We start from the raw sequence: 23,843 nt of genomic DNA, 5'->3' as shown, positions 1-23,843 counted from the left end.
CACAATTTCAGCGCTGGGAGAAGCTTCAGAGTTCTCTTGGACTTGAGTCCTCAATTTATAAGTCAGGAAAATGCAGCTGGTCCTGAGAAGGGATGGGACTTGGCGAAGGTCACAAGCATACCAGTGGCTGTGCTGGGCCAGACCCCATGTCTCCTCGCCCCAATTCTCACTGACAGTGGCTCTCTGCTCACTTAAGAGACTAAGAATTGGTTTTCTTTTATGTTTACTTTACGTGAATGAGGAGCTCAGCGCTTCGGAGATGCTTACTTGGGTACCATTTCTGCTGACCAATGGAGTACATGCTAAAATTACCAAACCTTCCTCTCCCTGAGGACATCATCCCTGGGTTACCAGGGAGCCTTGTACCTTGATTTCTGCTGTCCCAAAGGTTCAGGGAATGAGCTGAGGATACAGAAGGGATACACTCCTATCTCAGCAACACCCTGATTGGCCACCACTTGCAAGAGACAGGCAAAGGAGGGTCAAAGGGAAACCGACTCCATTCTGGGTAAACTCACATCTTTGACAACGCCTGGTGACACTGTGGGCAGGACTGATCATGGCGAGGGAGGCAGGCAACACAGCCTTTTGGTCCAAGACTTGAGCTGCATGGGGCCTTACATTCTGGCTGCTATTAAACAGCAGACTTGGCGAATGAACGAGGCAAGGCTTTGCCACAAAAATTCACTTTGACCTTGAACCACAGGGCTCTACTGTGAAGGGAGAGATTGCTCAGGACCCCGACACTGCTGCCCACCTGGCTTTGTATATCTCCCGCTGCCAACCCCTCCCCCACCACGTCTGCCCAAACCCACCCTCTGGCATTAGGTGATGGAGCACACGGCTGCCCACGGGTCACTGCACTTGCAGACCCTGCTCGATCCTCTCTGCAGCCCCCTTCAGCCTTGGTGTGGTTGTGCAGACCTGTGTGAATATGTGCTTTAAAAAGATTCTTTTTTTAATTGAAGTGTAATTGCTTTACAAGGTTGCGTTAGTTTCTACTATACAGCAAAGTGAATCAGCTATACATATACACAGATCCCCTCTCTTTTGGATACTCTTCCCATCTAGGTCACCACAGAGCACTGAGTCCCCTGAGCTATACTGTAGGTTCTCGTTAGTTATCTATTCTATGCATAGTATCTCTATAGATAATATGAGCTTTTGAATACATCTCCCCCAAGGCACATAGCCTCTTTGAGACTCGGCTTACTTAGAATGGAAAAAAAATGGATAAGAAAAAATGGAAAAATGGATAAAAATGGAAGTGATAATTCTTACCTGTGGGAAAATTGTGAAGACTGAATGAGCTGTGGGACTTCAAGCACTTGACACACAACAAGTAAACGTTCCAACCACTCTGATCCTCCTCTGTGTCCATCTAAGTCATCAGAGCTCATCGTCCAGGAGACAGAATGCTTCCCCTAATGTTCTACGGTGTTTCTTGGGCCAGTATTGTTCCCCAGCTGTCTGGGCCCATAAGAGGGGTCAGTGGTATCACTTGGGGCCTTAGCAGGTCCTCCCCAAAGCTGGCCTGGGGAAAGGCATGTGCCAAACTAACTGTGGTGACCCAGAAAGACAGGCGGCTGCCCTCTTCCAGGCAGCCCCGTCCAGTAGCATTCGGAGGCCTTGGCCTCTGCACCCTTCAGCTGACTCCATATTAATCAGAGATAACTTCTTCGATTAAATGTGAAGCTCCTACCAACAGGTTTGCCTCTGGATGGCAAATTTACCCGCATTTAGGATAAATCAGACATATTTACTTTTCAGATGTTAGGGGTTTGATAAAATCCATAATGCCTTTGGCCTCAAGCCCTCTTCCTATTAATTATTAAACCCTTGTGTGTTTCGAGGGTAATTGAATCCATGTTTCTAATTAGTTTACACTTAATTCATCAGAACAATTTTTAAGGGGCTGATGGATGTCCCAATAAGCCTCATGGGCAGTTTAATGAATCTTTATTTAAAAAGAAATTGGACACACACCAAACTGCTAACAGCAGTGACCTCAAGGGAGCAGGGCTGGGACAGGGCCTGGGGAAGGAGGCGCTCGTCTGTTTTCATTGTACACTGCTGTGCAGCTTACTTTTTTTTTTCCAAGTACTGAGTTCCTGTTACTTTTACTATTTTAAAGAAACTGCTTAAAAAAGGAAAACAGGATGAATTTTGTAAAGGGAAGCGGAGTGAATGCAAATGAGTTGCAAGCAGTCAGAAGGCTTTTGGACATGGAAAAGGAAGCCTGGCTTCTGGTTCCAGAAGACTTGTGGTCCCTTCCTCCACTAGCCACTCAGTATCTAAGAGACCTTAGCCACATACACTTACTTAACCTCGGCAAAGAGAATGCACACTACTCCTCTCATGGGGGTGTTGTTGGATTATTACATATGATGTGTAATGACTGTTTAGGACCTTTAGGCGTGTCCCCACTTCCATCCCGTGAGCTCCCCAGCATGCACACAGGGCCGCTGGTGATCCGGCCTGGCCACACCCCAACCTCCCACAACACCCCACCCCTAGTGAATTCTCTGCACCTTGCCTTTCTCTTGATTTTGCCTTGACTTGAGCACATATTATTCTCTTGACTTCAGTCTCCCCACTCCTCCTTCGATGCCTTATTAGGGGATCCCTTTCTCCAAAGGCCATTCAGTCATTCACCTCATAAGTATTTGCTGAGCGCCTCCTATGGGTCAGGCCCTGGAGATGCAGGGGAGAATAAGACCAGTCTCTCTAGTCAAGGAGCCTACAATCTTTCGAGGGAAATGAGCAGAAATCTAAGAATCACACAGCATGCACACGTAAAGCCGTGAAGGACAGACACACAGTAATCTGAGGGATATCACAGGAGGGTTGGATCGGATTGAGAAGTAGGGGTGTCACAGAGGATTCGCCAGGTGAGAAAGTGACAAATGAGCTGAGATAGGAAAAATGAGTGAGCGCTAACTCAGCAAAGGGGTAGAAGCAGAGCTGGCATCCCAGGCCCACAGATCAGGACCTGCAAGTATCTCCCCATGACTACGCACACCAGGTTCCCCAGCCATGGCCTCCTGGACTACCTTCGCTGCTTATTTATCTGTTTCCTCGGAGACTGTACGTTGCTTGAAAGCAGAGGCTGCCTTGTTAGCTGCTGTATCTCTGACACCTGGTATTCCTGGTAGGCATGCAATAAATGTTGAAGAAATGACAAGTGAATGCACGTGTCTAGCATGGTTGCTGGCCCACAAGAGGTACGCGGTGTCCTTGCTTCTGCTTTCTCCTTCCCAGCATCCTTCCTCTGCTTTAATCTTAAACAGGAATGCTCCCTCATCCCCATGGGTCCTCCCAGCCACCCCCTGACCACAAGAACACATTCTCAAGGCATTCTGGGGAGAGGATCCTCCAAGGACAGCTGTATTGGTGTGTAGGCACACTGTTTAAGAAATCCAGTAGGCAAGTCCTTTAGGGGGCCTCTGCTGCAATACACAGTCATAAGAAGACAGTAAATCTGGCAAATTTGTGGATTTTTTACAACTTCCAAACAGGTGTCTAATGCCAGTTGAGTGAAATCTGCAACAAGCCCCAGACGACTAAAACTGCATTCCACCTTAGGCGGATGACAGAATGTGTATTGCCAGCAACGGAGGGAACCAGTTGCAGTGTTTCCCATAACCTGAGCCCAGATGTCTAAATTAAGGGATGCTTAGCTGTGCTTAACCAGTGCAGTCATCACCAGTGCCCTATAAACCCTCCAATACACAGTGATGTCGTTTATTAGCAGCAGCTCCATAGATTATGTTTGCTCATGTTCCATTAGAAAACTTCATCCCACATTAAAATGCAATGCAATAGGATGTTTGCCAGCACAGAAAGGCCACCTAATTTTGCAAAAGCAGAGATGTGGGCATTGTTTCAGTAATTCATCCAGGCAGGGCTGACACTGCATTGTCTGGGCGGCTCTTGGTTCTTTTCTTGCTAATTTCTAAACTCCTACAGGCTCCTCAGACTTCAGGACCAGTTCCCACTCCCATTTCCCACCCTGCTCCATTATAAGAAGAATCTGATCAGCTTCTATTGTAAATTTAATTTCAAGCAGCCAGACGCTGCCTTCTGGCACCCTGGGATGCTGCTTGTGAATAGCTCTAGATGAAATGTGAGATGCTTTCAAGAAGATGGCTGTGAACTCCTGGTGGAGAAAGGGAGTGGTTGGGAGATGAATGGCATCTGCATATAGAGCAAGCAGTGTGCGGTGTGCCTACCGGCACCTCTTCATTAGCGATGCTAGGTGCAGCCGTCAGTGAATAGCATCACTTTAGAGTTCCCCATTTTGCAGACGAGGAAACTGAGGCCCAGATGGGCTGACTTACTTGCCCAACGTCACTGACACAGAAAGAGGATTCGCACCCACATACATCTGATGTTAAAAGCCTTAACTCCTCCTTAAACGCCTACCTTGGGATTTCTCAACCTCAACACCACCGGCCTTTGCGGCTGTCTTGTGTGGTAGCACTTAACAGCATCCCTGGCCTTGACCCACTCGATGGCCCCTCTCCAGCTTGTGACAACCAAAGATGTGTCCAGACATTGCCAAATGTTCCCTGGGGGTCCAAATCACCTTCAGTTGAGAATCACTGTGCTACGTCGCGTCTTATACATTTATTGGGTTTGCGTGTGTGTGTGTGTTTGCTTAGTTGTATTTTCTAATTTTTTTCTACCAACATACAACTATTTCTTTTGTTTACATCTCATCACAATTTAAAGCAGTTTACACACATTATTTAATGAAATCCTTATCAACCAAGCTACAAAGTAGAAAATGATACACTCACTTCGTGGATGAGAATACTGAGGATAAGAGTCAAAGTGACCTGTCTATGCCAAGTAGCTAGCAAGGAGCTGGAATTCACTTCTTGCTTGTGCAAGATGTATATTTTACTGCATGGCTCGGCCACAGCCAAACGTGGTAGGAGGCTTGATTCCCAGCCTCCAAGAACTTGACTCTAACCAGGAAGGAAGTTTGCTGCTCACAATACAACCCATGAGCTAGCAGCTAGAGAAAGACGAGTATAAAGAGGATTCAGAATTGGGGTGGGAAGGTGACTCCAGCCTTTTGCTGGAATGCATCCATAAACAGAGTGAAAAGGATTGAGAGAAAGTAAGGGAAGAAAAGAGAAATGCATTAAAATGCACAAAGGGCAGAATTGGGCTGCAGTCCATGGGATGGCTAAGAGTCAGACATGACTGAGCGACTTCACTTTCACTTTTCACTTTCCTGCATTGGAGAAGGAATGGCAACCCACTCCAGTGTTCTTGCCTGGAGAATCCCAGGGACGAGGGAGCCTGGTGGGCTGCCGTCTATGGGGTCGCACAGAGTCGGACATGACTGAAGCAACTTAGCAGCAGCAGCAGCAGCAGCAGCATGCCTGTCAAATCTGAGACAGAAAACCCCAAGCAGTGCAGAGAGAACCATGCTGTAGGCTTCTTGCCAGTCCCCCAGGCCCACTGCCGGGCCACGGTGGGATCAGCAATGCCGTCCGCAACAAGTGACTTCCCTTGAGCCCAGTCTCTCCTTCAGTGTTCGTCCTCCACATCTGCAGCCCCCCAGTGTAAACAGTCTAATGGGTGGGCCACAGAGGAACTGTCAGGACAGGCACCGAAATGCTCTAGTGCAGTCTGAGTTCCTAAGAGAAGGATGCGAATAATGTGTGTGGGCACTAAGAGGTCTACAGCAGGTGACTCTCACACAACGCCCCTGTGAGGTGGGTCAGTGTCACCACTGTTTTGTAGGTGAGGCTCAGAGAAGCCAACCTGGCACAAGTCATGGCACAAATAAATGTAGAGGCCAGCTGGGTGTAAATCTGGGCCTGTCACCACTGTACCCTCTGTCTCCCAGGAAAATGCAGTGAGAGAGGTGACCTAACTGCTCTGCTAGATGAATGAAGACAGACAGTGCATAGAGTATCCTCACATCTCCCAGGATGCCACGAGAACACATTTTCTTGGAGCCTGGATTTCGCATTAGGCTGATCTGGCTTGCTTTCTGCGTCCGAGCCAAACACTGCAGAGACATCCTCTACCCCTTCCTTTTTCATACTCCCACCATACAATCCCTACAAACCCACCCTTAACTCCGAGGACCACACTTTTCTGTAGCATCATACAAACCCGTGCCTTCTTTTCTATTCATTATTCTAGCTCAGGTTACCATCGTCTCTTGCCCGACCTGGATGTCACTAGTCTGGCCCCCAAACCAATGCATTTTCCGTACTGAAGCCAGACCATGCCAAAATCCTCCATTAAAGACCTTCATTTGAAGGGCATCTACCAAATACCTACAGTCAATATCACACTTAAAAGGTGAACGGTAGACTATTTTAAGATGAAGAACAAGGTAGGGATGTCCACCCTCACCACTTCTATGCAATATTGTATTGAATACTGGATGTGTTCAACATTCTATCCAATGCAATTAAGCATAAATAAATAAATAGCATCCAGATTGAAAAGGAAGAACTGAAACTGTTTTTATCCACAATTATTAAAAAAAAAACTATCAGCAAGTTCACAGGATATAAGATCAATATACAAACATCAATTGTATTTCTAAACAATGAATCATCCAAAAAGAAAATAATTCTATTCACAACAGCAAATCAAAAAGAATAAAAATCTTAGAGATTTCCAGTTCAAGATGGAGAGCCAAGACAATATGTTAAACTCTTCTTCAATCTGACCTCCTAAATTGTCAAGAAAATAGTCCAAGGTATATGAAAAGAAAGACTATATACATCCACGTGGAAACGAGGAAAAAGAGACAGACACCTACATGCTACAAACTCTAAGGAATTTCTACAAGATGTAGTGCCGGTAAGACCTGACTAAGAAAAAGGCTCTCTAGCTCACTAGACAAGATGGTGACAGAGAAATACAGCTTAAAATGTGTTCTCAAGAAGTTCCTTTAACCATCAGTGGAATAAAAATCAGAGACGAGGCAAAGAAAACTTGTGCTTAAAGATGGAGAAATGGAAAAAATAGTAAGGAAGCTTAAAAACAGAAAGTATTAGATATTATACAAGAACAAATAAAACAGTTATCAACAAAAAGTGTGAGTGGATTAAACCTTTCTGTTACAGAATAAAAATTCTTATGAAAGATTTTTAAAAACAAAAATCTAGATGATACATGAAACAATGATATAGAAATATTAAAATAGAGGAATTGGCAGATGGTTGATAAATGCAAACCCAAAATAAAACAAAAGTGACGATACTTGTATCACAGTAGAATTTAAGGCAAAAAGGGGGGGATAAATATAACTTTTATATTGGGAGAATTATAATTGACTGAATATCTGCTACTTAAAAATACTGACATGCTAAAGAGTATACATCAAAATATATAAAATAAAAACTTAGAAATTAAAGGGAGAAATTGATTTAAAAAATAGTGAAAATGTGAAGACAATCACTTGCACTTAGGCAACAAATAAGAAATCAGGAAAATTAAGCAATATTAACATGAATTTCTTCAGCCTTCCACCATAGAATATATGTTTCTTTCAAATACTCAGAATGTTTACCAAAATGATCTTATACTGAGAGAAAAAAAAGTCAAAAAATTCTCTAAAATAGAAATCATAATCTGAACATAAAGCAGTACAATTTGATAATAACTTAAGTATAAAAATATTACTTGGCAATTTTGATGGGAAAAAAAAACCCTGAGAGTCAAGGAAGAAACAATACTGCAATTAGAGGCTATTTCTGAAATAACAACTATCCATCAAAATTTATGGGATACGGTCAAAGTTGTGCTTAGGGAAAAGTGTCTCCTAATGTTCTGAATATCAGACAAGAAGTAATGGAACTAATTCAGTGCATGAAAACAGCAAACGAGCAGCAGCAGCCTAAGGTAAGTAGGAGAGAGAGACAAAGGAAGGAAGAAGCAGAACTCAGGAAGCTAGGCAACAGGAAAGGAATAACACTGATAGCTCTGGAGTTGGAACTTTAAAAAGACCAGTAAAATAGGCAAAGTTCTGGCAAGACTGATTGAGTAAAAAGAGAAGAAAATGCAAATGCACAAACCAGATGCAAGAAAGGGGGTGTGATCCCATAGAGTGTGGAGGTAGAAAAGTTGTCTAGGAAAACTATATGCAGCAAAAATGAACCAAAGCAAGCACACGAAGATGACCACAGGGATGAGGGGCCAGGGCAGGGATGACCTCATGAAGGTACCAACCCCAGCAGCCTCCTCCTCAACCACGCTGGTTGGTCAGAATCCAGGGTGCCCCCCTTGCCAGGACCGCCTCCCTAGCTCCTGGAAACCCCCACCCTTCCCTGCCAGAGTCATCCCCACCTCTGGGGGTCTTCTACACTTCACTCACAGAGCCAGAGAACCCAAATGTCAGAAAAGAGAGCTTTGATCACCCGTGTAAGCATCCTGCTTTAAGAGTAAAGAAAGCTGGAAGAACTTCAGGATGCAGAATCTGCCTCCAGCGCACCCCAACCAGCCACCCCACTGGCCTGATCTGATTTTCTTTTTTTTAAATATTTGTTTTTATTTATTTGTTTGGCTGCACTGGGTCTTAGTTGCAGCAGGCAGGATCTCCAGTTGTGGCACGTGGGATCTTGGTCCCCAACCAGGGATCAAACCCAGATCTCCTGCATTGGGAGTGCAGAGTCTTAGCCACTGAACTGCCAGGGGAGTTCCCGATCTGACCATCTTTCAAACCTTCCCCAAGAGGCTATGTGTGTGCCCCACCGATGGGATCACCTGAACTCAATATCCGATAGTCCAGGCTCCTGGTTTTCAGCTCCGGCCAGTCCCAGTCTCCTAATTCTATATCTCTAGCCCCACCCGATGTCCTTGAACTCTACACTCACATATTCAAGTCCAGGCCTACCTACCCTTTGCCCCCCACCCCTGTGATCAGCGTGTAACCTCCACAAAAACAGTGGCTTTGTTTTGCCCACAGCTGTGTCCCCAGCACTCGGACCAGTGTCTGGAACATAGTAGATGCTCATGAAATACCTGTGGAACAAATGAGTGGAGAGGACTCCAGTCTCTTCACCCAAGTTCAGTGAACACCTACTGTGTGCTAATCCCTGTGGAATGTCAAGAGCGGATGGACAAGCCTGGTCTTGTCAGGAAGGACACTGAGTCAGGGGAGCCCCAGAGGCCCACCCCTGTGGCAGGCATGGTGGCCTCACCTCTGCACTGCCCTGAGAGGGCTGGGAGTGAGCAAGAGGGCTGGCACTGTCCTGGGGGTGCTGTCTGTGACTCCTCTCCAAGAGCACCTTAAACAAAACCTTGAGGTTAAGGACTTGGAGGGAACCTCTCATCCATGCACTTCCAATTAGCATTCTGACCTCCCCACGGCTTGGCTGGCATGCCATTGATTCTCTTTCTCCCTGGGAGCCCAAAGTCCTTTGGGCAGAACCAGGAGGAGTCTTGCAAGGGAGCACAGCAGGCCAACACATCAACAAAACCTGGAAAGCTATGACTCTGGGGCCTTGACCTTTGTCCCACTAAAGTCTGCTCTTTCTGCAGAGGTGGTACCCTCCCTCCCTGTCTTCCTCCTTGATGTGAACTCTCCCCTCGGGAACCAGTTCAGGAGTACCAGAAAGCAGTCTCATCCTCTCCAAGGTTTTCTCTTCCATCACCTGTGCTGGGGTCTAAAAAACTGGGGACTTCTTAACTTTTCAATTCTACACGCAGAGCCAAAGCCACGCAAAGGCAAGGCCATTTGCAACAAAGTATTGATGGTTTTCAAACACAGGATGCAAGACACAGTCGCTACTAGCCTTCAACTCATATCTGCTGGGTGCAAGGGATGTATGTCTTGCGTATGCATGCAAAATCAGTTTCAACAGAAAGACTTGAATTGCTCTGTACGTTTTCTATCTAGTCTTCCCAAATGCCCTACTCATCCATCCTGCCTACTAGGAACCTCTAAGTAGGAGAAAGAGCTTTATAAAAAGAGCTATATAAAGAAAGAGCAATTGAGGGCAGGCCTCATAAAGACAGAGGTGTTTCTTGACTATCGTTCACCCTGCCTGGTTCTTCCTCCCAGTCAGCTTGGCTCAGGCCCAGCTTTTGGCCACGGGCAGGAGGGGGTGGTACCTGGTTCGCAGGTTCTCTGGCTGGGGTGGCCCATCAAACACCGACAGGACGTCAAAGTCCTCCTCCAGGGCAAAGGACTGGAACACGAGCTGGATCCGGTGCTGGTCCTCTGCGGTGATGGTCCACGTGCAGTTGGCGTAATTGGGGTAGCCATACGGGAACCCCGGGCTCTCAACAGTGCCATTGGGACCCTGCAGTTGGAAGGTGCAGTTCTGGCCTGGGAGAGAGAAAGGGAGCCGTTCATTATGGCCAGAAGGACTCTGAGACTCTGCCAGAGGGATGGGCGCGACGTGTTAGATGATCGTGAAGCCCCTTTTCCAGGTGCCCCCTCTCGCCACAGAGGGAGGGGAGCGCGGTGACTGAGCCCAAGTGCAAGCTAGCTTGTGCTGTGCCCTGTCCAGCTGATAAAATGAGCATGGCTGGACTCAAGCCCCAGGACGATTCTGTGAGGTAGGAAACAAGGCGCAGAGAGTCTGAACCAAAAGCCAGCAGACCGGGCAGAACTTCCTCTTTACAACACTAGATGCCAGAATGCTGTTTGCAATTGTTCTCCATTTTCCATGGCCCCTTGACCCTCCAGTCCCTCCGCTCAGCTCCCACCCTCTCTTCCCATCTCCACAGAAAATAAAAGCCATCAGTGGGGACCCCGTTGTCTTCCCAATTCCACCCCACCCGTCCAGCCCACCCCACTTGGTCTTCCTGCCTCCTACAGATGAACCAACCCTCCTTCCATCTAAAGACATTTCTCCCACATGCCCGTTGCATCCTATTCCTCCCTAATCTTCATGAATCTTATGCATGTTTCTCTCTCAAGTATATTACAGGTTGTCTCCTCTCCACTGAACTTCCCTGTTTTAAATGTGCTCAAGAATCTATGGCTAAGAAAGCAACGCCACATTCCACTCCTCTTCTCCCTCCAGCCTTGTCTCTCTCTTCTCCTTCACAGCCTAATTTTCAGAAAACACAATCTGTCTATTCTTTCTGTCTCCATTTGCTTCCCATCTTCTGATCCTATTGATCTACCCGAACAGATCCACTAAGGTCACCGATGGGTCCAGCGGATATTGTTTAGTCCTCATTTCAACAGACCTCTCTCTCAGCGGCCTCTAGCACTGTTGCTCACCCCTCCCATCTGGAAATGCCCCTCTCACACCAAAGCATCTCAGACTACACTGAGCATGAGCACCGTGTGGGGGCCTGGCTCACGTAGATTTGGATGAACAGCACCTGGGTGGGGAACTCATCTACCTGTAGCCCTGGAGATGCAACGACGCTTTGAACAGTGTGGTCTCCAGCTTCTGCCCACATCACTCACTTTCCATCTTTCCCCCCACTGAGCTTTCTCTAGCTCCTTTCCAGGGTCCGTGTTGGGGTCTCTCCTCCTTTCTGTCTATTCTAGAGAATTTTCCCACTTGTGCACTGATGACTCACAACTTCACACTCCATGTCAGACCTCCCTCTGAGCTCCAGACCTGACATCTCCTTTGTGAGATGCAGGCCTGGAATGTTCTCCACCCACCCTTCCTGACGCTTTCCTCTTCTTCACAGCCCCATGGACAACCTATCACCCTGTCTCTATCTCCACTTCCCTTGACCCCACAGCATCTCTCCCCTAAACCACCATAATAACCACCTCCTAACTGGTCAACCACATGTACCCTGGTCCAACCACATTTACACTACAGCTGGGGATGTCTTTTCAAAAGAGAAATCAAATCAGGTCACCTCCCCTTCCCCTCACCAACATCAAACCTCCCATAGCTCATCACTGCTCTTCAGCAAGGAAAAATTACTTGTAGACTTATGAGGGTCTCTGCACGGTTTGACTCTTAATGACCTCTTAGCCTTGTGTCCAGTAGCTTTCCAGCCAAACCCCACCCCTTTAACAAACTTGAATAGATATTTCTCCAAAGAAGATATGCATACAGAAGGCCAACAGGTACTTGAAAAGATGCTCAACATCACCAGTCATTAAGGAAATGCAAATTGAAACCACAATGAGGTATCACTTCATACCTGTTAGAATGACCATCCTCAAAAAGATAAGAGATGACAGATACTGGCAGGGACACAGAGAAAAGAAAATCTGTGTGCACTGTTGGTGGGAATGTAAACTGGTACAGCCACTACAGAAAGCAGTACGAAGGATCCTCAAAAAATTAAGATTAGAACTACCAGATAATGCAGCAATCCCACTTCTGGGAATACATCCAAATGTAACAAACACACTAACTCAAGAAGATATCTGCACCTCCATGTTCATAGAAGCATTATTTACAATAAACAAGACATGGAAACAATCTAAGTGTCCATCGATGGGTGAATGGATAAATTACTTGCAAGATATATGCAGAAGAATATTCAGTTCAGTTCAGTCACTCAGTCATGTCCGACTCTTTGCAACCCCGTGAACCACAGTACGCCAGGCCTCCCTGTCCATCACCAACTCCCAGAGTCTACCCAAACTCATATCCATTGCGTCGGTGATGCCATCCAACCATCTCATCCTCTATAGAGGAATATTACTCAGCCATTAAAATAAGGAAATGCTAACATCTTCAACAACATGAATGGACCTTGAAGGCATTATGCTAAATGAAATAAGTCAGAGAGAAAAAGATAAATACTGTATGCTATTACTAATATGTGAAATCTAAACAAACAAACAAACAAACCCCCCAAAAAACAAATTCATAGAAAAACAGATTAGACTTGTGGTTATCAGAGGCAGGGGGTGGGGAAGGGGAATTGTAGGAAGGTGGTCAAAAGGTATAAACTTCTGCTTATAAAATAAATAACTACAAGGGAACTAATGTACAACAGGAACACTATTGCTGACACTGCTGTATGATACACAGGTAAGTTGTTAAGAGAGTAGATCCTAAGGGTTCTCAGTACAAAGAGAACAGCTTTTTGTTTTCCCTTTCTTCTTTTCTTCTTATTGTTTCTGTATGAGAAAATGGACATTAGCTGAACTTATGTGGTAATCATTTCACAACATGCATCAATCAAATCATCATGCTATATGCCTTACATTTGCTTGGAGGTATATGTCAATTATATTCTCAATACATCTGGCAGAAAACAAACACCCCACCCTTCTCAGTCCTCTGTACTGACCACACTCTCACTCCTCAGCCACAGGAGCTTTGCATATGCTGTTCTCTCTTCCTAGAATACTCTTCCCCTCCTTCCTGGCACATTTTCTTTCAGCTCCCAGTCAAGGGTCTTTCCTTGACTAGTTCAAACCCTTTGTTATATGCTTTCCTGAAACCATCACTTCTCCCGGGCAGTGCTTATCATAGAAGCATATGTCCATGCTTCCAGATGACACATCCATAAGTATCTGTCTTCTTGCCAGGCTGTAAGCTTCATAAGACAGACCATACTTGAGTTTTCCCATATTTGAATCCATACCCCAAGCTCAGTACCAGACACACGGTAGGTTCTCAATAGTCTAATATGATGCTATATTTAGTGAGTGCTTGGTTAGACACTCCTCTAAGAACTTTACATATATTAACTTGTTTAATCCTCACAACAGCCCTAGAAGGCAGATTCTGTACATATGATCTCCATTTTACAGATGAAGAACTAAAGCAAAGAGAAATGAAGGAAGGGAGCCCGAGTCTCTCCATTACTCAGAGATGGGATTTAAATGTCAGCACTCTACTTCCGGTCCACTCTCTCAAATACTGAGTTGATGAAAAAGTTCATTCGGGTTTTTCTATAATATGAAAAAGCCAAACAAACTTTTTGGCCAATCCAATATAATGCTGATAAATTGACTCAACACTAATTTTTTTAAAGCCCACTTTAAGGATTAACTAACAAAGGGCAGTTAATCTCTAAAATGACTTTAATATTGAAAAATCTCTTTTAATACAAAAGAGGGATAACACAAAGTATCCCATTTTAAAAGGGGAAAAAAGCTAAAGTTTTCTGAATAAATGCTAAATGAACATTTAATAAAATTAGACATGTAACCCTGATTCAAGTAAGCATTTGGAAGCAGGAGAAAGACTACTTCCTTAGCATGACAGAGCATCCATTTTAAAATAATAACCTACATCCTACTTACAGTGAAACATCTGATTAAGATCAGGAATGAGATACAAATGCTACTATCACCTCTGAGATTTCATTTCTTATTAGAAGAGCTAATCCATATGAGGCAAGAAAAAGAAATGAAAAAAGAACAAGCAAAAACATGGCTTGCAGATGATGTATTAATATACCCAGAAAACCCAGGAGAATCCATTAGAAAGCGATTAGAACTAATAAAAAATTTCAATAAAGTAGCCAAACACAAAATAAGTAAATGAAATCAATGATATTTCCATATGTCAGTGACAGATAAAAAATAAAGAAGCAAGGTCTTATTTATGATAACTACAAAATGCATATAATGAATGGAAATAAACAATGGGCTGTCACTGTACAAAAATAACTTTTAGAGAAGGATAAAAAATTTTTGAATAATTGGAGAGACATATGTAATCTTGAGTGGAAGACTAACTTCCGAAAGGTTAATTTGGAATATTAACCTTTTGAAAAGTTATTGAAAAGTTAATTTATAAGCTTAATGCAATTCTGATCAAAAGCCCAATGACCTGCTTTAAATTTAGTAAAAAGGATACCTAAGTTTAACTGGAAGAAATAGACAGTCACAGAAAATGGACATTTTTTGAAAAGGTATAAAAAAGTAGCATTCTCATTCTACAAGATACTAAACAGAATCACCAAATGATGTTTATGACAATAGCATGACAATAGCATGAAGGTGGCCCAAGAGTGGACAGGCAGAACATGAAATGGATTAGAGGAAGAGCCTTAAAGAGACATAAAAATTAAAATATGTACAAGACAGCATTAAAAATCAATGAGAAAAGAAAATCATTTTACAAGGTCAACTAATTAACTGTTTGGGAAAAGAATTAAGTTATCTCAATTCACACCATATAGCAAACTAAGTTTTTTTTTTTAAAGTCAAAAAATAATTAGAAGAAAATAATGCACAAATAATTATCTGACTGAGTTTTCTGAATGTAAAAGCTGTGGAAAATACTACAAGATTGCCAGTTTATACAAAAAGTATGTGCAGGTCAAAAATAGAAACAAAAGCAAAAGCCACAGAAAAAGATAAAAAAGTAATATATTTAACACAAAAAGAACTATTCCTAACCAGCAGGAAAACAGCAAGCAGGATAGTTGAAGAGCTGGATAGGGTCTTGAATAAGTTATTTCACAAGGAAGACATAAGCGGCCCAGAAACCAGAAAAATATTCAGCTCCAATAATAATGAAATAAAGCTCCTAGCTCCACAACTTTCCCTTGGTTCACGTTCCTGAATTTCACCCCACGGGCACCAGATCTACTCAGCTCACCCCTCTAAAACCTGTATGTCGCGTCATTGCATGGCACTCATTCATTCATTCCTCTAGGTTAGACCCTGTGATGGGTCTTGGGACCCGGATCACAGAAAAACATAAGCAAACACTTTCACACGGCAGTACTGTGCTACTAGGATGCACAGAACGATCCTCAAGTATAGACCCCACAGGGGTCATGCGTTGAGGACCGCCCTATTCGTGTCCCAGACATCCACTGGAGCCGTCCTTCACCACCATCCCCAGCATCCCACTCAGACCTGTGTGGGTCTACAGTTTCTAGTTCAGAATTTGCGTATGAACAGTGCTTCCTGTGGCGGAGAAAGAAATTGGGGGTTGGTAGGGGTGGAGAAGGTGATGGCACCCGACTCCAGTACTCAGGCAATGGCACCCCACTCCAGTACTCTTGCCTGGAAAATCCCATGGATGGAGGAGGCTGCTAGGCTGCAGTCCATGGGGTCGCTAGAGTCGGACACGACTAAAGCGATTTAGCAGCAGCAGCAGGGGGAGGTTCAGAACACAGCCCGTGGGAACACTCTCCGTGCATGGGGACACGAGAGGTGATAGGAGGCGGCGAGGCAGACAGAATGGTGGACGAGAACCGGAGGGCAGGCCTAGATAGGAGAAGGTGACTCAGTGCACTGAGCATCACCAAGAAACTGAGGTGAGGGTCTGGGAGGAGGTCACTCAGTTTGATGTCTAAATGGTCCCTCCGGAAGGAAGGATGCTGAGAGTGGGCGCTCTGTCTTGGTTTCTGCTGCACCCCTAGTGCCTAGAATTCAGTAAGTATTTGCTGAATGGATACATGAATTTCAGCAAAGACAGGTGGCAGGTGGCACAGGGGACAGAGGCCAGACTATAATAAGTAAAGGCAAGATTGGCTGGTGAGAGGCCATTATATTTTAAACAATAATGTATAATAACGTGTGTACCTGTTAGTTGCTCAGTCATCTCTGACTCTTTGCGACCCCATAGACCATAGCCCACCAGACTCCTCTGTCCATAGAATTCTCCAGGCAAGAACATTGGAGTGGGGAGCCATTCCCTTCTCCAGAGCATCTTCCCCCCGCCAGAGATCGAACTCGGGTCCCCTGCACTGCAGGCAGATTCTTTACTGTCTGAGCCACCAGGGAAGCCCCATACCTTTTGATCATTATAGAAAACTTGGAAAATATAGACAGGAATTTAAAAAGAGGAAACATCACCATTTCACCTTCCTCTCAGAGGCAACTGTTATTAATATTTTCTTCTTTTTTTTTGCTAGATTTTTCCATACATATTTCACATCATTGAGATAGTACTGTATATTTAATTTTGTGGGCTATTTTTTTCAGTAAACTATTCTTCAGTCTTTAGTTACAGAAGGCAGTGTCACTTGTAATATGCATGGCTATGCATAAATGCAACATCAAGATGTATGAAGACAAAAAGGCCCCCAATCTCTCTCCTTTCTACCCACCCCAAAGCTACCAAAGTTAACAGGCAGGTAACTCTCTCCTGTACAACCTCCTCATCCCTCATGCAAACAAATGGACACATTCCGAGAGAATTTTTATTATTTTGTTTTAAAAATGAAATCGTAGTTGTGTTCAATTCTCCACAACCTGCTTTCTCATTTAACAATACACTGGGGACACCTTCCAGGTCAGTAGATCCATATCTAACTGATTTTTTATATAAATGTGTAATATTCCACGGCCTGGATGTATCTCAATGTATTCAACCACTCCCCTGCTGATGGGCATTCAGGTCATTTCTTGGTTTTCTTTTGCAACAATTCAGTAAACATTATAACATGAGCTTTTCCCCCAAGATATTGAATCCGTTCACCAACAGCATTTTAAATGGATGTGCCACATTCCAGTATATGGTTATACTAGAATTTACTCAACCATTCTCCTACTCTCAAACACTGAAATTGTTTCTGGATAATTTTTTCCGTTATAAATAAGACCTGGCCTCTTAGTAAAATCTGGTGACAGCATGCTGGTCAGTGCAGTGGAAAATGCTTTTCCATGGCCAGAGTCCCAGAACGAATGTTCACTTATGCGGTAACTGCATCCAGCTTCGGTTTCGGGGGTGGGGGTCACCATCCACAGGAGACTGGCTGACTTCTGTGGCAGGTGCTGTTGGAGCTCGTTAGACAGGGCTGGAAGCTGGACTCATTTGGAAGTTTCCCTGGAGTTAAATGTTGGTTAGTGAGTTGACAAAGTTATAACCCACAGTGGCCACTCCAGATTGACAGGCTAGTAGAGTGGGAGGGCATGGCAAAAGGGCCCAATATTCCTTCACATCTAGAAGGTGCTGAATTTCACCCAAGGAGAGGACTACCTGTTCTTCACTTCCAGGGACCAGCTCTAGAGACAGAAACACTGCTATGACTTTCATCCGAGGAAATCATGCTTCTCTTTCTCAGGAAGAAGCGTGGGTTGCCTTCTCCCACCCCTCCCTCCTTCTAGTCAACGCAGCTACCAGACATAGCCAAGACCTGCTTGGGCTTCAAGAACAATCCTGGAGAACATGCATCTGTTTTTGGACAACTTCCCTAGATAGATGCAGAGACTGCCAAAAGTGTAGCTTCCCGGGTCAAAGGGTAGGAATATTTCTGCTGCTTTAGCTCTGGATCACAACACTTTCGAGAAAGTGTCCACCAATTATGTTTTGTTTTTTTTAATTATTTATTTATATTATCACAAATAACAAGCTCTGTTAAATTCAACCCTTTCATTCTTATTTTTGGCCACACTAGACAGCATGTGGGGGCTTCCCAGGCGGCGCTAGTGGTAAAGCATCTGCCTGTCAATGCAGGAGACCCAAGAGATGCGACTTCAATCCCTGGGTCTGAAAGATCCCCTGGAGAAGGAAATGGCAACCCTCTCCCATATTCTTGCCTGGGAAATTCCATGGATAGAGGAGCATGGCAGGCTACAGTCCATGGGGCCGCAAAGAGTCAAACACGACTGACCACTCACACACACACACACACACAGACAGCATGTGGGATTAGTTCCCAGGCCAAGGATCCAACCCTTGTCCCCCGCATTGGAAGCACAGAGACAACCGCTGGGCTACCAAGAAAGCCCCTACAATGATGTTTTTAACAGCCATGTCTAGGCATGCCTATCTTAATGTGTGTTTACCAACACTGTGTATTATCTTCTCGAAAAGTTTTTGCCTACTTGATAGGTGCCAAAAGATGCTCTCTCGTCCTATTTAGCATCTATCTCCTTATCATTCAGATTCAACGTCTTCTCAACTTTCCTCAGTAAATTTAGCTCCTCCCTTGAGGAATTAAAGCGCCTGTGGTGTGCTTTTCTGCTTCATTTAGATTTTTCACGTAGAATAAAATGTTTCGTTTCTATGAGCAGTCACATTTATCTGTCTTTTCCTTGGTAATGTGTTTTTCTTTATTGACATTTAGAAAGATTTCTCTCTGGCTTCTCCTTCTACGCAGCATAAAAGCCAAATTCCTTGCCACAACTCAAAAGCCCTACCTGAAGGGCCACCTCGTTACCCCTTGACCTTCCCTCCCATCTCTCACCCCTTTATGCTGGTGATCGGCCATGCTGCCTAAGCCCATGCCATGCCACCCTGGGACCCTGCATCTGCTTGACCTTCAGCCCAGGAAGCTTTTCCCCAAGAGCAATGGGACCCACTCGCTCACTTCCTCAGTCAAGTGTTACCTCCCAGACCCTCCCCTCCTCCTCTCGAATGAGTGCTCTGGGTTCCTGCTTTATTTTTTCCCATAGCACTGAGCATACTCTGGCATCTAATTTCCTGTTTATTTTCAGTAACCCCTCACCCCAACAAAACACCACCTTTATTAGAGAGCAGAGCGACTTTGTTCCTACTCTCTCTCTCGGGCTCCCAGACCTGTTCCTGGCACACAGCTGATGCTCAAAGAAGAGCTGTTGATTGAATGACCAATTCATGCAAATTAATTGTCCACCCAGCTCTCTGTGCTTGGAATGCTCTCTGTCTACTTCTCTCACCCAGCTGACTCCAGGCACTTTAAGACTCATTACCTCCTCCAGGAGGCCCTCTTGGAGCTCTCAAGATAATGGCAAGCATTCTTCCTTTGGTTGCTTATCCTTAGTGAATGAATCAAAACAACAGTGTCCAACCTTTTTGGCACCAGGGGCTGGTTTCATGGAAGATAATTTTTCCACAGACCAAGGTGGGAGATGGTTTCGGGCCAACTCAAGTGCATTACATTTATTATGCCGCCACTGATCTGACAAGAGGTGGAGCTCAGGTGGTAATGCGAGAGAAGGGAGCTGCTGTAAATAGAGAGAAAGCTTCCTTCTCTCACCTGTTGCTCACCTCCTGCTGTGCATCCCGGTTCCTAACAGGCCACAGCCCTGTACCAGTCTGTGACCTGGGTGTTGGGGATCCCTGAGTTAGTGAATATCACTGCCTTCTCTAATGGTGATATAATAATACGTAAATGTGGCTTCTCCAGCCATAGACTCCTCAAGGTCTTATTCACACTTTTATCTCTAGGACCTAGCTCAATAATTGACCCTAGAAGACCTTCATATTTTTTTTGAATGAATGGATGAGTAAAACGGATTTATCTTTTGTAACACCCAGACAACACCTACCAACCTACCATTTGTGATGCATGGTGTATTCTGAAGGTGGCTTCGTGAAAAGGTTAAAAGCTTGGGTTTTGGAAACAAAAAGCCTGGGGTTCAAATTTCAGTTTTGTCACTTAATACTTTGCATTAATACTTAATTGTCACTTAATACTTAAGTGGCAATTTATGTACACTCTTTAAACCCTCATTTTGACATCTTTAAAATGAATACCTGCTTCTAGGGTGGCTGTATAGATTAATGTGATAATATCTGCTAACTTGCTAAATACTCAGTACAATGCCTGACACACTATAAGTGATCAAAAAATACCAGCTAATCTTTCAGTAAGGGTTTCTAGTTTTCTTTATATAGGTCTTAGTCACATCGTAAGGTTATTCCTAGACATTCTATGCACTTTTTCTTGCTTTAGTAAATGACATTTTTTCCCGTTATTTTTTTCTAGCTGGTTATTACTGATAAACAGAAAACCTATTGATTTTTATATATTCATCTGGTATCCAACTGGGTTTTTGAACTCTTATTAATTCTAAAGATTTCTCAGTTGATTCCCTTGGGTGTTTTAGGTACACAATCATGTTGTCTACAAATAATGATAATGTTGAGGAGATAACTCTTTCGAGAAGTTTGGCAGGGAAATTCAATTGAATTCTGTAAATATTTATTGGCTGATAAGGTCAATTTTGGACAAATTTAGTTGCAGAAGCCAGTGGGACATCCAGAGATGGCCAGAAGGCAATTAGGGCAGTAGACTGGACTCTAGGAGTGCAATCTGGGCTGGAGATATGGATTTGTGGAAGCCATGCAATTAATGAGACTGCCCACAGAGGAAAAACAGAGGAGCGTTGCAGATGCAGCTAAATCATATCCACTGAAGACGTCTCACCTGCACACGGGGAGTGCATTGTACACCTCACATCGAGGATGGCACTCTGGACCATCTCTGTGCCTGCCTTCTGCAGGACCACCTTGTCTGGACAGATGGGAGAAGCAGGGGCCAAACAGTATCTCTGGACTCTTCAATCATCCTTTAGTTGCAAACAAGAGGCCAGAGTCATAGTGATGCTGGCACTGGGCCTCACCTTAGTCCCTCTTCCATGCACATTTTATGCTTGTCACACTAAATAGCTCATCATCTACAAACACCCCAGGATCTTTCAGGCCTGTGTGATGCTTGGCCCATTGCCTGGGATGCCTTTCCCCTACCTCCTCGACCTAGCAAACCTTACTCTCTGTTCCAAATTCAGCTTATACAGCACCTCCTCTGAAGAGCCTCTCCTGGTTTCCCGGGCAGTTAGTAAGCTTCCTCTCTCTCACACACATACACTCACACATACACACACACTCACACACACACACACACTCACACACACTCACACACTCACATACACACACACTCACACACACACACACACACACACAGCAATAGCCATCCACCAAATTCCATGCCTCTTCCCTCCCAATCTATCCCTTTCAAAAAAAAAAAAAATGAAACAACAACAAAAACTTGGCCTGGCACTTTTGCTTAAAACCCTTCAATGGCTCCTCTGGGAAAAGCCCACAGTCCTAAATATAGCACACAAGATGCGCCCTAAGCCAGCCCTGCTCGCCCCCAGCTTCTCCTCTTGCCACTCTTTCCCTTAAGTGGCACGCCAGGCTCTCTCTGCTTGGTTCCTTTGATGCTCTGTGTTCTTTTTCCCTCTATCTTCAAACTTGCTGCTATCTCTGATTGAAGCATCCTTCCCACTTTCCCTGGTCTGGCCAACTCCTATTCCTCTTTCAGGCCTCAGATGAAACTTCAGCACCCCCAGGAGACCTTACTTACCACTGCACTAAGGTGTGATCCCCACACCCAACACACGCCCAAGCACAGGTTCCGCTGCCTGTCCCGTGATCTCTGTCATCACTCCCAGCACACGTCATGGCACCATTTAGCATCTGTGTTCCCTGAGATGTGTGGATTCCATAGGGAAGAGACTGATCGGTCACATTCACACAGATCCGTAGCACCCAGCACGGTGCCTGAACAACAGGCACCCCATAGAGATCCACATAATAGCTGCACCTCGCACAAAACTCTCCTGGGTCACACGTCCTACTGAACAGCAGACCCAGAGCTTTTCCAGGGTCGTACTCCTCCCTGTAATCTTCGTGCCCGATGCCTGGTATATACCGTAGATGCACATTCGATGTTGGATGAGAGAATTATCACAGATCTTTCTAATGAAGTTGTGCATTGATTTCTTTCCCTAGAAGTCTTAACAATCTGAGCTACTTCCATCCACGTGTGCTCATCCAGTCCAAGGTTTCTCAACCTCAGTACTGTTGACATTTGGGGAGGGACAGTTCTTTGTTGGGAGGGCTGTGCTATGGATGCAGGATGTTTAGGAGCATCCTAGGCCTCTACCCTCTGGATGCAAAGCCGCATCTCCCAGTTGTGACAACCAAAACTGGGTGACCCCATGGACTGCATAGCCTGCCAGGCTCCTCTGTCCATGGAATTCTCTAGGCAAGAATACTGGAGTGGGTTGCCATTTCCTTCTCCAGGGGATCTTCCTGACTCAGGGATCAAACCCCAGTCTCTTGCATTGCATGCACATTCTTTACTGCTTGAGCCACCAGGGAAGCCCAAAACTGTCTCCAGACATTGCCAAAAGTCCGCTATGGGAGGAAAGTCACATATACATAAGAACCTAGCCTCCCACTTCTTTTCATTCATTTTAAGGGATTTTCAGGCCAAAGAAGCCCATTCATGGACTTCATAGACCAGAGGCTCTTCACCTTTCCCATGCCATGGCCACCTCTGGCAGCCTGGTGAGGTCGTCTCAAATTTTATTTATAAATGCATACAACAAAATACACAGAATTACGAAAGAAACAAATTATACCGAGATATAGTTTTCAAAATATTTCAAAAATTTGTCATGAAGTAATATAGGTGTCCCTTCATTAATGCATTATTAACAAGATCCAGCAGTGGGCCTGAGAAATATTGTAGTTCAAAGCATAAATGATCTTTCTAGATACCTGCAACTACTGTAGTGTTCTTATGAAAATACCTGTGATCTTATCAGTGACAAATTCACAGATACTGCTAATACTGCTGTGCTTTGTTGCCTACATTCGTGATCAATAGAAATGCTGGGTTCCAGTAGGAAATTAATGAAAATAAAGATGCAACTTTCTCCATCCAAGTTAGAAATGCCCTGGATTCTATCCAGAACCCCAGAGGTCCACGCCAAATTCAAGCTTTCATTCAGCAAGTCTGGGGAGGTCAGGCTGTACATGTGTGTGGGAGTCTCAGGGGGTGGGGGTGAGGAAATGGGAGGGATGGATCGTGTATAATATGATCCATGCCCTCAAGGAGTTCACAGGGGAGTATGGAAAGACAGATCCATCTTACTAAGCACGACTTCACTTGACTGTTGAATCCCAGGGGAATAGCAGAGCGCACGCGCACACACACGCAAACACACCCTGAAACACCTTTGTGGGGTGCTTTTGCACAGGTCTAAGCAAAGAGTTGGACACGACTGAGTGACTGAGCATGCACGTGTGCAAAGAAGGGCACTAACATTATCCGCATGCTTCCCCTAAGATGATCTCCCTAACATCAGCAGCGACTCTGAAGATGGCTGTCGTGCCCCAACCCTCACCACTTTACAGGTGAAGAACTGAAGCTCCTCAAGGCTTAAGAACATGCTCAAGGTCAAACAGGTAGCAGTGGAAGGGCCGGGGTTCACACCCAGATCTGTGTGA

At 44.7% G+C, this 23,843-nt stretch overlaps 1 protein-coding gene across 1 annotated transcript in view; it reads right to left on the bottom strand.

Moving 5' to 3' along the window:
* Positions 1–23,843, bottom strand: part of CSMD2 (CUB and Sushi multiple domains 2) — a 655,591-nt gene that overhangs the window by 616,449 nt on the left and 15,299 nt on the right. Inside the window, exons 2-3 of the mRNA XM_010841252.1 lie at positions 20,971–21,057; positions 10,096–10,312 (exon numbers count right to left, since the gene is read on the bottom strand). Coding sequence (XP_010839554.1) covers positions 10,096–10,312; positions 20,971–21,057 — 304 coding nt within the window. The remainder of the gene's footprint in view (positions 1–10,095; positions 10,313–20,970; positions 21,058–23,843) is intronic.

Source organism: Bison bison, unplaced genomic scaffold (assembly GCF_000754665.1).
Source record: "Bison bison bison isolate TAMUID 2011002044 unplaced genomic scaffold, Bison_UMD1.0 scf7180017864158, whole genome shotgun sequence".
Taxonomy (NCBI): domain Eukaryota; kingdom Metazoa; phylum Chordata; class Mammalia; order Artiodactyla; family Bovidae; genus Bison; species Bison bison.
Note: the sequence above shows the minus strand (reverse complement) of the source record. Positions and strands in the feature narration are given on the sequence as shown.